This window comes from Amphiura filiformis, unplaced genomic scaffold, assembly GCF_039555335.1.
Source record: "Amphiura filiformis unplaced genomic scaffold, Afil_fr2py scaffold_128, whole genome shotgun sequence".
Taxonomy (NCBI): domain Eukaryota; kingdom Metazoa; phylum Echinodermata; class Ophiuroidea; order Amphilepidida; family Amphiuridae; genus Amphiura; species Amphiura filiformis.
In genome coordinates this window covers 101035-115293 of record NW_027305592.1, presented here as the reverse complement: position 1 = coordinate 115293, position 14259 = coordinate 101035, and the positions used below count along the sequence as shown (strand labels likewise).

At 38.1% G+C, this 14259-nt stretch overlaps 1 protein-coding gene across 1 annotated transcript; it reads right to left on the bottom strand.

The window, feature by feature from the left end:
- Positions 1-388: 388 nt before the first annotated feature.
- LOC140145075 (uncharacterized) lies at positions 389-1438 on the bottom strand. Its single transcript, XM_072166860.1, is given in 3 exon segments — positions 389-768; positions 1032-1359; positions 1361-1438. Coding segments are annotated over 3 exon segments (786 nt in total).
- Between the last annotated feature and the right edge of the window lie 12821 nt (positions 1439-14259).

The window sequence follows — 14259 nt, the reverse complement described above, 5'->3', positions numbered from 1 at the left end:
TTCTTTAACACATTCCTTGGTGGAGTAGATATAAGAGGAAGTTTGTATCCGTTACTAATTATGTCTAATACAACTGGGTTTGCACCAATATTCTTCCAAAAACCAATAGCTGCCTTTAATCTACCTTTTACGATAGGTTCATCGTTACCTTGCTCATAGTCATAATAATTCTCAACGTAAAAATCCATATCGTACCCAAAGTTCGAAGTTTCTTGATCAGTACTCTCACCAAACAAAGGATCTGTAAAATATATACCAAGCACGAAACCGTGTTATTGTTATTTAAGATTATTACTTCGCATATTTATTGCAATTCTACATACTTATGTAACGCTACATTTCAAGCATCTCCTCTTTTAATTTACCTTGGGACAAAATGTTACTTCCACTAATTGGAGGTGCCAGCATTGTCTGCTTTTGTGTCGTTGAACCCTTGCTGTGCGCACCCTCTCCTCCAATGTCCTGTTTTTCCGCAGTTGAAACAGATGTCTGTTTGTTTAGGACCATATCCCCATCTGGTTGAGGTGTTTGCTGGATACCCAGCATAATGTATACGGTTGTATTGTAGGCCACGAAAAAGATCAGACCCAGTACTATGGCCATCCACTGGAAATGCCACGCCCTGCCGCTGACGCTTTGCTGGGGCCGTATTGGTTATGTTCGCCCGCTTCTTACGCACTGCTCTTGCTTGGGCTTGTCTAATCCTTTTCTCATCATCGGATTCGCTTGCGAGGTCATCACTGAGGTACTCATCCACTGCAGCCCAACCTAATCAAACCGTTGAAACAAAATTCAATAGAAAAAAGAACAAGCTTCAGCGTCTTTGCTGAATAACGCTTGTTAATCGGGAACTATTGAAAACATAGTATCGATTGAATACATTATTCTCGTTCATTATGAAATACCATCATTATAATAACTAGTATTAATAGCTCTATCGCCCCTATCGCTGTGCGATAATACAGCATTCACAATTGCGAAACTATACGGGTACGGACATAAAGCATTTTATTTATGTTTTAATTACTAACCTGCGGCACTTTTATCAGCATTTCTGATTAACTTATTTCGTTTCTTTAAGTACGATGCCACCGCTTCCTTAACTAACGGTGTAGCGCTAACGCTGTCACCTTGATCCAGAGACTTCTCTGCCCTCTCTAGCTTCTCTAGAACCCCTGTGTTAAAATCAAACTGCGATTTATTGCCTTTTAAGTTGAGAGTAAGCTCTGACGCTCTCTTTATCTGCAATACCTGCTCCTCTGTATTTTCTTGTTTCTTACTCGTCTCCTGTCGCAAACTGTTGAGCGATGAATCCAAAAAGCCCTTAAAGTCGTGAAGAGCCTCTTTAATAGTATCCCCCCACAAGCTTGAAAGATACTGGCTTATCTTTGGTAGGAACTTGTGAACTTGATCCAGCCGAGCTATCTTTTTCTGACATCTTTCTATGGCTATCGCTACACACAACGAACGGTCTACTCTGCTTGCTGCGAATTCGGTCTGTGGAAATCCGTCCTTCGGTGCAAGCGATGGGCAGACCCACGAACAGGAAAGAGTCCCTGCTGATTGTAGTCAGCTCAGTAAAAGGATACAGGGACTTACCGGTCTCCTATGGATACACCAGCCTCTGATCTACGCTCCTATCTACCCAGCATATCTTCAACTCCCAGTCTTACCACCAAACTTGTTCCATGTAGGCCTACACTTCTTGTATCACGTGTATCGGCATATCTTGACCATGATGCCTTGGGTTTCGAAATTTGTTTCCTCTCCTGAGTCTCTGCACTCCTATAACATCTTCCGACACGGGGGATCCTCTTATCCAATTCATATTATCTGTAAAGAGATTCTTAGATAACGGTATAATCTATAAATTCAAAATAATTTGCAAGAAAATTTTCATTCGAAAAGAAAACGAACGGTCTACTCTGCTTGCTGCGAATTCGGTCAGTGAACACGCCCGTTCACCAGCATCTCAGCCCTCACTAATATACATTCATATTCAAATAACCCGCTCACGCTTGACCAATAAAAATACATTTTTTGGGTACCCCAGTATATGACACAGGATCATAAACATGTTTGCTTGCCTCTCTCTCTCTCTTATTGGTTAAGATTTACCACCCACATTGATTTTTACTTCATTAATAGATTAACCAGATTGGAGATGAAAGAGGTTGAGTCTATGAGCGTGTTTATAGTGGGAGCAGATGTGTGGTACATTCCGGTACAATTTCTACCCAGTTAGAGATTATCCGGATACTTGCCCACTATAAACAGTAGCAGTATATGTATGTACGGTACATCGATATCCTTCTCAACCGAAGGATATTGTGGCGAGATATACCCACAATAAACACACCAGTATAAATTGTGTGCGGTATTACCGGAAGTAGGAGCTTCTTCATGATGCGTAGGATGCGCGCAGGACATTCGGAACGATTCTCACCACCAAGAGTTATCAAAACAGAAGCTACATGTTCACCGCCATGATCATATTGTTGAATGGGCTGTTTTATACCACTTCACGCCATACATACATTCTGCCAGTCACATTTCCCTAATATGAAATTTTTTTAAAGTAAAATTTTAATTTTAATTTTAATTTTACTTCATTAAAGTTTGGCGGAGGCGGGGTTCGAACTCATGGCGCACTACTTTGGACACACTATGAACCCAGCGCCTTAGACCACTCGGGCACTTGTCTTGTTGCAATCCATTTGAAACTTATTTGAAGATATAATCACAACTTCAACATCGGCCTACCACGTGACAAGCAAAGGCAGAAAACGTACAATATTTTGGAATTTTATTTACCTAAAAACATTAATGTGTATTATTAGCGCTCAATTGTTGTTAACTGATGCGTGTTCTATAGGCCTATACAAAAAAATCCAACAATAAACATGATAAATGGGCGTCTATATGGACAATACATTATATCGATTTTGACACGTGCTCGTGTGTCAGCACATTTCCATGGTCAGTAAGATACTATAGAGGAACCTACCATTTTTCTTGTATAAACGTTCGATGTTTTGATCAAGTATGTGAATAATCGACATTAGACCCTTAATGTTTTTTCAGGAAATAAAAGATTAGATTACCATAAAAACGAAACAGTAATCTTTGGTTGGGTCTAATGTAATATTCACATAGAATTTTCAACTTTTTTTTCTATCCTTATTCTTGCTCAATTAAAAAAATATTTTGGCGTATATAAAATTGAAATAAAATTCTCTGCCTCTTAAGGCGATTTAATACCCTGATTTTCATCAGTACCCATCTTCTTTTTTTTGTTGCAAATTTATAAAGTATATAAATATGTTCATCATCTCATGTCCTGAACTTATAAAACATCTCTACATACAAAGTGGTTTTAAACCATTTTAGAAAATCATTTTAGCCCTATATATTTTTTTGTTTACTGTATCCTGGTAACTGAGATGTGTGTTTCATAACAAACCATAATTTATTCTATTGAACATGTCCAAGTAGAATACATGAATAGAATGTACATTAAATCCTTTGTTATACTATCTATAGAAATATACTCACTGATTATAACACTGAATAAATTAAATAGGCCTAAATAATCTCTTCCACATAGACAATTTAATACTACACCATGTATGTATTTTCTATAATATGTTGTTAGGAAAAGAGATTAAAAAAGGCTAGAAGGTTATCAAAGGTCAGGTTATAGGTCAATTGGTTCAGGTCAAATTCAGGCATCAATTTTGAATACATGTGATATATGTGATATCATACATGTCATAATGAGGCATCAATTTTGATATTTTGTCTGTTACTGGATATATAATGAGTACAATTTAGAGTTGAGTTGGATTGGGCAAATAAATATAAAATAGTTACCAAAATCACAAAAATGGTGATTATGGTGGTATAGGTGACAAAAAATACAATCTTTTTCAACATTGCTGTAGTGTGGTTGTGGTAACCCGTTACCTATGGCTTAATTAAGTTTCAGTGACATAGTGTTGCAAGTTCAAAATACAAAATATAGCTCGACATTGAAAATAGAAGCATTTTAACCGGTTCGTTTTTTGATAGTTGTGGAGCACCAAGTTCATGAAGTCATAAAAGAAATCAGGGACCACTTATTCCCATTTTACATATCAACATTATTTCCCTAATGTGTTAGCAACACATATCCAAAATTTTAACGAAATCCGTTGATAGTAAGCTTTCCAAAATGAAGTGAATTTAAATCATCAGTGATGTACCTCCTTTTGGCTTCTATCTTCAAAAGCATGTAAGCTACACTGATACCGATGCCACCAATAAAACGAGAAGATTTGCCCCTTCATTTTGCATATCACTTTGTCCAATTTTGTTTTGTAATTTCTTCACAAAATGCAAAACAATGCAAAAAAAAATCAATGGATGTAGTACCCCCTTAAACGACAAAAATATGTGCTACAATTGGGTATCACGAATCGTTATAAATGATGTGCAGTTAATATTCATATTTTCTTTTATACAGAGGATGCTTCAGTTTTGACAGGAAAAATATTTTCTTGAAAACCCTCTCACTCGGTTATTTTAAAAAGGTTACCACGCTTCCCTAGAATGGGCAATAAATTAGCATTAAAATTTTTCTTATTCTAACAGCAAGCGTTTCTAGAATGCAGTATGGCGAAATGTGGTGTAGGGCTGTTTATAGCTCGCGCCACAATATTTACACATTCCCCGTGTGACCTCGGGGTCATTGCAAATGTACGATAATGTTAGTTGGTATATAATTTGTGCGGTAACTGTGTCTCACTATAAACAGCAAGGGTATCGGTACATAATAAGGATTATCGTATACGGTATACTCAAAATACGGTATATTCACTATAAACACGCTCTATGTGTTAAGATATGTTGGGTTACACTGGTCATACTCAACTAGAGCAGTCCCTTTTTTCTCTGGGCAGGGCAGTCACCGGGGATATGTTGTGTTTTATGCATGGAATGGTATGAATTGTTTATCAAAAAGGAAATGCAGAGCAGTCCGTTTTGACCTAACGATTTTTGGACGTATTTACGTTGTGCACCTGACTGGTAATGACATTCTCAATCCAATCGAAGGTACTGCACATGCACTCTCTTAAACTGGCCATAACGATTAACAATTGATGATAGGAATCAATCTAAATAGATTGAGGTGGGTTTTTTTCACTCTAACTCTCTTTGTAGACTGGTTTCACTATCTAATCAAGTGTTACTCCTAATGTACTGCCAAATTACATGTGTTGCATATGTTTTGATTGAGATTTCAAACTGTTTTAGAGTGAACATTTTCAATCTTTTTTTTCAACTGGAATGGACTTGTCCTTAATTTGGGACGGCAAAAGATTGAAAAACAATAAAAATCAATCCTTTCTACTAAAAATTCAATCCAAAAAGGGTTGCCCCTAACTTTAATCGCTAAAAATAGATTGTAGAGGATTGAGAATCACTCCTTTTGAATGAAAAAAAAGTTTGAAAAATTCAAATCACCCGACTGAACATACAGTCGAAAACGATTTGTCCCTAATTGTACGGCGAGATTGAAAATTCAATCTATTTGATTGAATATTCAATCGGGCAATTTAAGAGAGTGCAAAGCATCTTTATAGAATGTGTAATGTGCTCATCTACCATAATTTCTTTCTCACATTGCTTTCAATCTACAGATGACCGGACGGTTTCGGATACATTATCGACGTATTTGTATCTTGGGATTTACAGCTCTGGTTACTTTATTTATCATACTTAGATTATGGCAAAGCCATGCAATTCATACAGTCATAACTGAAGTCATTTCTAAGGATCAGTCAGGTAATAACATGCGATAACTTATAATTTATGCTATTTTATTATATCAACATTGCTTGTTTGGATTTTGATGATTTCTTACTCTTGCAATGCAAAGTTTTCATGAACTTGACGCTCTCCTACGCAATCCCCCCGAGTACGAAGTTTGGCCCTATCAATTCCGCTGCTGATGCCAGGATAAACAGTTTTAAATATGTTGATGACCTGTGTCTTGTAGTGATCCGTTCAAGAAAGCAGTTGGCCAACAGTCAACAGACTTGTTAAGATATCCCAACTAATCATCCTGTTCTGAAATGAGCTTGGGGTGGTTATAAACTAAACGGTTACTTGGGAAATATTTGCAGCGTGGCTATGGCCTTATTTGATATGACAAAAACTTTTGATAAGGTGCCCACCTCCATGACTCACTGCTACTGCAAATCCGATCTGTTGGTCTCACCTTACCGGTCCTTTTTTCTGCTGGTGTAGATTATATCTAGCCAGCAGAACCCAATCCGTCTGTGTCCGTCTGTATAATTTCATCCTTTCCTGTATTGTTTGACGTTCTACAGGGATCTTTTCTGGGACATTTCCCCATTATTTAACGATCTGTGTTTGTCTAATTTCTTTCAGAACAGTTCCCTGGTACTTCATTACTAAAGACCAGTACGTCATACACTTACACATTTACACTTAAAGCCGTCCTCCTGAGGTAGGTCTCGGAGATGGCTTCCCAACTAGTTTGAGTCTCCACAGCTGTCTGTTGGTGGCCAGATGTCCTGCCGCTGCAATTGATGAACAGAAGTGCTTGATGTCCTCGAGCCACTTTTTCCCGGTCTTCCTCTGGGTCTGTTGCCTTCTATGTGACCTTCGAGAAGGATTTTTGAATATTGGGTGTTGTTCATTCTTTTCACATGACCAAAATATTTGAGTTTTTTTTTTTTTTTAGTTGTAGTCAGTTCTTTGTAGTAATGTAGCCGCTCCCTGATGCTAGTATTTCGGATTCTGTCTCTTCGTGTGACTCCTAATATTTTCCTCAAGCACGCCATTTCAAATACTTGCAGTCTCTGTTCATCTGATTTCTCGAGTGTCCAGGTTTCGGCACTGTGACGATGGATAGGACCAGTACTCGGTATAATTCAAGTTTGGTTGAATATTTTGATGTCTCTCGACTTCCAAATGGGGTTAAGCTTCTGCATGGATCCCATAGCAAGACCAAGGTCATACTATGCCGCAATTGCTTTGCGGTGCGGTGCATTTGGTACTTTTTGCCGCAACTCAACGCAACTCGTCGCATTCCCAAGTTAAAACGTATTTAACTTTATTGCAATACCCCAATTAATGCAGTATACAATCGACCACAATGCAGTATTTGCAATATGATGCAGTGCGGCAACGCGCCGTACTTAAAGTACCGTAAGTAAGTTACTTATGTACCGACCTCATGAAACACAAATTTAAGCCCATGACCAGTGACGATGATATTGACTCATTTAAATGTGATATTGACACTATGCACGATTCTTAAAGGTATTCATCAAAACTTTTCATGTCATTTCAAACAACTAGTACAATATTTCCACTTACTTGCAGACGTTTCGAAAACTGACATTTGTCTTTATCTATGCTATTGTAGCAGTGACGATCTGTGTACCGCGGATGATTTCTGCTGCTTAGCAACGGATTTGTCAGTTTTTCTTCAGTTATCAGATCGTGACTCAAGTTGTTTTGTCCCTCGTCTCTGTTTATGGGTTTTCCACGCTCTCTAGTGGTGATCGCCTCCTTAGTCCATCTCTTATACATACCACTCTCTTTAGCAACAGTTCCAGACTCCCCCAATCGATGATGTGATTCTAGTGGTGATCGCCTCCTTAGTCCATCTCTTATACATATCACTCTCTTTAGCAACAGTTCCAGACTCCCCCAATCGATGATGTGATTCTAGTGGTGATCGCCTCCTTAGTCCATCTCTTATACATATCACTCTCTTTAGCAACAGTTCCAGACTCCCCCAATCGATGATGTGATTTTTTTTCTACTACATGGTCAGTAATGGCCGATTTGTGAACAACTGATTGGGATGCCTTTCTGGAGGCTCTAGTTTTTATGTGGGCGCCAATTTTCTCTGCCTTAGTTTTGTGCTCCTCCAAACGGCTGATAACATTATCCTCTTTGGTCAATATAGTCAAGATAGTCACCAATTACCTCTTGTTGTGTTGGGTCAGATGGTAATTCCTCGTACGTTTTCTTATCACTTAACAAGATATGAACCGTCTCATTATATTCCTGTTTATCCAGGACCGACAACTGTGACTTTCCTCTTATCCGCAGGTAAGATAACAATCGAGTCCTCTTTTTAAAGAACAGTAATGGCTTTTCTTTCATGGTTGCTCACGTTAGACTTCGGAGGTTTCGATGGTGACTTTCGATGCTAATTCAGTAGCGAGCACTGAGGCAGAAAAAATTGGTGCCAACATAAACACTAGAGCCACCAGAAAGACATTCCAGTCAGTTGTTCACAAATCGGCCATTACTGACAATGTAGTAGAAAACAATCACGTCATCAATTGGGAGGAGGCTAAAATCGTTGGTAAAGAGAGTGATAGATATAAGAGATGGATTAAGGAGGCGATCACTATTAGAAAGCGGAGAAAAATCATGAACAGAGACGAGGGGCAATACAACAGAAATCATCAGCTGTACACAGATCGTCACAGCAACAATAGCATTGATAAAGAAAACTGTCAGTTTTCGAAACGTCTGCAAGTATAAAAGTGGAAATATTTGGACTAGTTGTATGAAATTACAATCACAATTCACGATTGTTGGTCAGCAGATATTGGATTCTTACGGAATTGTTAACACAGGTCAGTTTATTAATTAAAGATATTAATTAAATATCTCTTTTGACAAAAGTGTTGAAGTAATGCTATTTGGAATGGGAGGGTAGTATTGGTGAAATTCGCGAGAGCAATCAAGACTTTTTTTTAAATCTTTTCCCTTATCCAGATTCCAATCATGATGATAACACCGCAACCGAGTCATATAGGATGGACCAAGAACTATTTTTCAACTGGGTACAGCACTTAAATAAGGAAGACCAAGCGCAACATTACCATAAGCATTACCCTGTTAACTGTGCAGCTATTTTCTCTGGCAATCAAACAGCGATTGAACTAGCCAGCTCAATGACAGCACATACCGCCGAAACGACTTTACCAATTCCACACGATGAGAAGGTAGGATTAATGTATTATGTGTGCTATATACACTCAGTCAATGAGTCTTTGATCCTATTTATTGTTCATTTTTTGGTGGGAAAGTGGGCGGCTTACTTTTTATTTCCCACATTTTATCGGATCAAGATTAGTATATTCACTCATTCACTCTCTCACTATTCCACTCACTCACTCATTAATTTCTTCCTTCTGTCATTCGTTCCTTCCTTCTTTCCTCCCTTCATTCTATTCTATTTATTGTCCGTTTTCGGTAGGAAAGTGAGAGACTTACTTGTTATTTCCCACATTCTACCGGACCAGGATTTGTATATTCACTAGCTCGACTAGCAGATGGTGATGCTGTGATGAAATCTTGTCTACAATCGGGATAATCTCTCACTGATGACGTCATATGATTGACAGGATGACGTAATTTTGTCTTGATCACGATTCAGTCTCGGTTTCTGAGTCCTTATGTGTATTACTTCCATAACTCTACGTGAATATTCTTTTTCCCCCCGTTCTAGAACTTTTACATTTTTCCAGTCAATCTGGTGCCCTTAAAGATCTTACGACGGCTGATTTGGAACTGACAGCGGTGGATTTATGTTTACCAATCATTTTTTTCGAGCTTCCTGGCCGATTCGCATATATAACTAGCATCACAATGGGCGCAAGTGATCTCGAAAACACAATCCCATACACTAAGCACTCCTAAGCGTATTTTGAGGTTTGAAGCTGGTAGGTACTCCTGCATTCCTAAAGGCTCTACGCAGCTGCTCAGAAAGGCCCTATGTAAGGCAAGGTGACAAAACCTTTATTGACCGTATCCGGGTATCTGGGTTCTGAGGTAGAACTGTCTTTTTCTTTGAGGTGGCCGCGGAAAAATGTCCCGTCTTTATAGTTACAGTTTTAAGAGCGTTTTATTAGCCGGGTCTGTGACAATCGTTTCCGCGCGATGGAGTAGCGTTCTCACCACACTGAGTTTGTATTTAAGTGGGTGATGAGAGGAGAAATTCAATTATTGCTCTGTGTGTGTCGGTTCTCTATACACTTTGACTTTGATAGTTCCGTCCTACTGATGGCAGATCAAATTGTCGAGGAAAGGAAGTTTACCGCGTCTTCTTCCATAAACTTCTGCGTCAACTTGATGTTGGGATCAATGTTATTAATAATTATGATCAGTGAATTATTCGATATGTGCAGTTTTTATGACCATGAAGGTATCATCCACATATCTTTTCCAAACACGCGGGGGGGGCTGATGTTAATGCCTGGCTCTCAAAGTATTCCATGTTGCGTCTGCAGAAAGTGGACTACACGAACTGCCCATAGCAAGGTCTCCCGGAACACACAGTAAGAAGTGTCTAGACAAAAACTCAAACAATCCAGCACTTGCTCAGCCTCGAGATTTTCTGCTTCAACTTTTTTTCCAGCTAGAATCACTCTTCAACAGCTCATCTACAACTTCAAGTGTTTTGTCAACGGGGAGGGAGGTAAACAGAGCAGATACATCAAATGACACGAGAGACTCATCCGATTCCAATTTTAAATCGCAAATGTTCTCCACGAATGATTTAGTATTAGTAATGTAATGTTCAGTGTTGCCAATGAGAGGAGATATAATCCCTAACACAAACCGCGCAAGATAGTAGGATGCTTGATATAATTGGTCTAAGCGGGGCATCGGCTTTATTTATTTTTATTAACCCATAAAAGTTTGGTACATCACTGACAATATCATATAATTTCCTAGAGTCCTAGAATCAATGGCACCTTTATCCTTCAGATCTTTCAATAATTTGATGAGTTAGTCTGATATTTCTGCGTCGGGTCTTTCTTAAGCCGTTCGTAAACATTCACATCCTGAAGAAGTGCGTTCGCTTTCTCTTTATAAACAGCCGAGTCGATAACGCAAGTGGCCCTGCCTTTGTCATCAGGAACAATAATGATATCAGCGTCTTTTTAAGCTTATCAAGAGCAAGTCTTTCTTCTTTAGTGATATTACAAGTGGTCTTGATTACATTGACTACGCGAGCACGAAGTTCAGCTGCTTTATCGTCATATGTTTGACAGCATGACGTCATACGATGTTACGCTACATCGTAACATCCTATGACGTCATCCTGTCAATCATACTTATGACGTCATCAGTGAGAGATATCCCGATCGTAGACAAGATATCATCACAGCATCACCATCTGCTGAAGACACTATTCGAGCTAATGAAAACGTTCCAGGTGAGCAAAAAATAGTGTAGTGTTGAAGTTAAACCCTTTAATCATTTTATCTACCACTAGGAATGAATATCCACTCGTAGACAAAATACATAACCGGTTACCCTTATTATGGATTATGTTAGGGCACATAACATTACAATGACACGATTTATGAAGCTTGTCGGGTTCGTCGTCGGCTTGAGAAGTTGATAAATAGTCTTTTACTCATTACGATTACTAAAACAGACTATTCTCTGATAAATTCTCCACAAGTACTTCAAAGGATATGTATGTGGAAAAAATACTGCTAAATAATTCGAATATATTGGGCTTAACGCGAGTAGTCTGTGGGCATCCTTGCGCCCAAAATTATGCAAATGAGATCAAACAAATGACGTCACGAGTTAATCCCTTCTATTACCGTACCTAATTGCTTCCTAAATTGTAGTGGCTGAGCAAACGAGTGAAACAATGTCAATATTAATAGGTCAATTAAGAGGTTCAACTTCAAATATAGCCTTTAACATGTTTAATGTAGTACTTGTACAGTATACAGGAGTAGATTTATCGGCCTAATATAATATTGGTAAAGTATAAAAGTTAATAGGTACTGTACTATAAAAGTCAATAGGCAGGTACAAACTTTTGTAATATAAAGCTAGGCCAAAACATGTATCTGTATTATACTTATAATAGATGCTAATATACGTAGGCCTGCTCATTATTCCTACATAAAGATAATTTTATAATTTAACACAATCATTCGCTTACAATCTACAAGCCTGCAGTTCTAATATCAACCGGTATGAGTAATATTTCGGCTTCAGAGCTATGTTTTTGGGACATATTACCGAAAAGTTATAATGGTTCTCAACACCTATCCATCGAAGTGTTTGAATGCAGTGTATGGTGCGCTTTACCATACTCCAATGCCAAACACGTGTGCATGGACGATTTTGATACAGACGAGGGCTTTGAAGAAAGGGAACATTATTTCACAACATTTGATGAATTCTGCGAACTATTTTCGAATCATCCAAAAGTGAGTTTGGTGATGAAATGTGCTGACTGTGGGGAAATGCACGATATTGTTATTATTGATGACGATGATGATGAAGATGATAATGATGACGGAAATGAAAACCATAACAATCAAGATCAGGTGGTGGATATAGACAATCAAAACAACGATGAACTGATGGATGTGGACAATCACGGCGCATGAAAATTGCCAAGAAAGCTACATCAGGATAAACGAGTTCAAACAACCAGTGGGTGTGGTTAAAAACCCAGTTTTAAGACGTACTTACTATCGTACCTGTTCATGGACTACTAACGTATATTGACAGATAAATTTTTACAGTATTCGCAAGAATTAATAGCTTGCTGGAAACAGACAAAAAGTATGTATCAATCTACAGGAGAGTACCAAGGTTCCAGATCATGTTGTCATGACATTATTGTCAGCGAGGATGAAACGACTTGTTTTGGAGAAGAGAATCAATCCTTGAAAAGCTGTACAAAAATTGTATATAGCCGAAATGAAGCCATTTTTAACTGTATAGAAACATATCTTGCAAAGGGAACCCTTCAAAGTCAGCTATTGAATTCTGATGAAATGAAACAAATAGACAATGTAATCCATTTCTGCAGAGACCATAGTGAATATAAACTGATGTTAGATTGGCCACTTGAATATCATGATAATGACTCAAAGACAATGATTTGAAACGGAATCTCTTAACAATCACGAAAACTACTATAGAACAATATGACGTTGATTGGACAGTTATATTGGAGAAACGCACGATGAAAAGAAACTTTGTCAAAATCATGTGTGTGAATATCATCATGCTTGCATTGGGCGTTATTTTAAAATGTATGTTTACATGAAGAAATAAACGGAAAAAATTAAATGAAACATAAAAACAAAAAAGTGTGTATTTATGTGTATATTTATGCGCGTGCAGAGTTTAAAGTAGAATCTTCATCAAAAATAAGTATTAAACTATACACAGTTTGTGAATTATTTTATAGTATTACATGTAATGTTCATATGTAGTATAGTTTAGTGGCGGTGTTGGTTAAACGCTGTCTCCATCATCAACTTCCATTTCTTCTTCATCCGTACCTTCGTCGTACATGAAAAGGCCATCAAATTTGGTCCGATGTTTAGCTATTACCCTCTTCAGAGCTTTGCGTATCTCCATGCCACCATCTATTTTCTCTTCAAGATCATTCATAATCTCCTGATGAGTTTCATCGTCTTTGATATGAATATTACGCCGCAAATATGCCATGTATTTGTTAAAAAATGTCCGGTGAAGTGCCCACAAAGTCTTCATATAGGCTTTTTCATTGGCTTGTTCTTCATCCATACCCTGATTGATGTACTTCTGGTATTTTTCATCCCTTATCTCTTGAGTTTCTTCAATGGCTTGCTGATACAATTCTTGATATGTGACATTGTCTTCAAACTCATCACTAGACATCTCTCCATCAGATGATTCAGATTCTACTTCCCTGGTGGATTCAGAATCCTCAGATTCTGAGTCTTCATGTTCATCTGTCTCCGAACAGTATTCAGGGTTATTTTCTTGTGAATACTCAATTTCAGGATTATCTTCTTTGGAATCTTCATTTTCATCCTTTTCAGACTCCTCAACACCATGTACAGTTTCCGTGTGTCGCCTAAGGTTGAACTGGCGAGCAAACGTTTTGTCGCAGAATGAGCAAGCATAGGGTTTACCTACAGCAGATAAAGAATTCATGTTGACTCTTTGAAAGCTCGGAACTGAATGATTAGAGACACAAGAAAAACATATATTTAATTTTGTTGATCACTTGCTGCACACTTTCTGCTCAAGCTGCTCATTTACTGCTCACATGTGCTGATCGTTCTGCTCATGCGCACTTTCTGCTCAAGCTGCTCACTTACTGCTCATTTTGCTCATTTACTGCGCACTTGCCGCTCATTCTGCTCATTTGCTGCTCATTCGACTCATTTACTGCTAATTCTG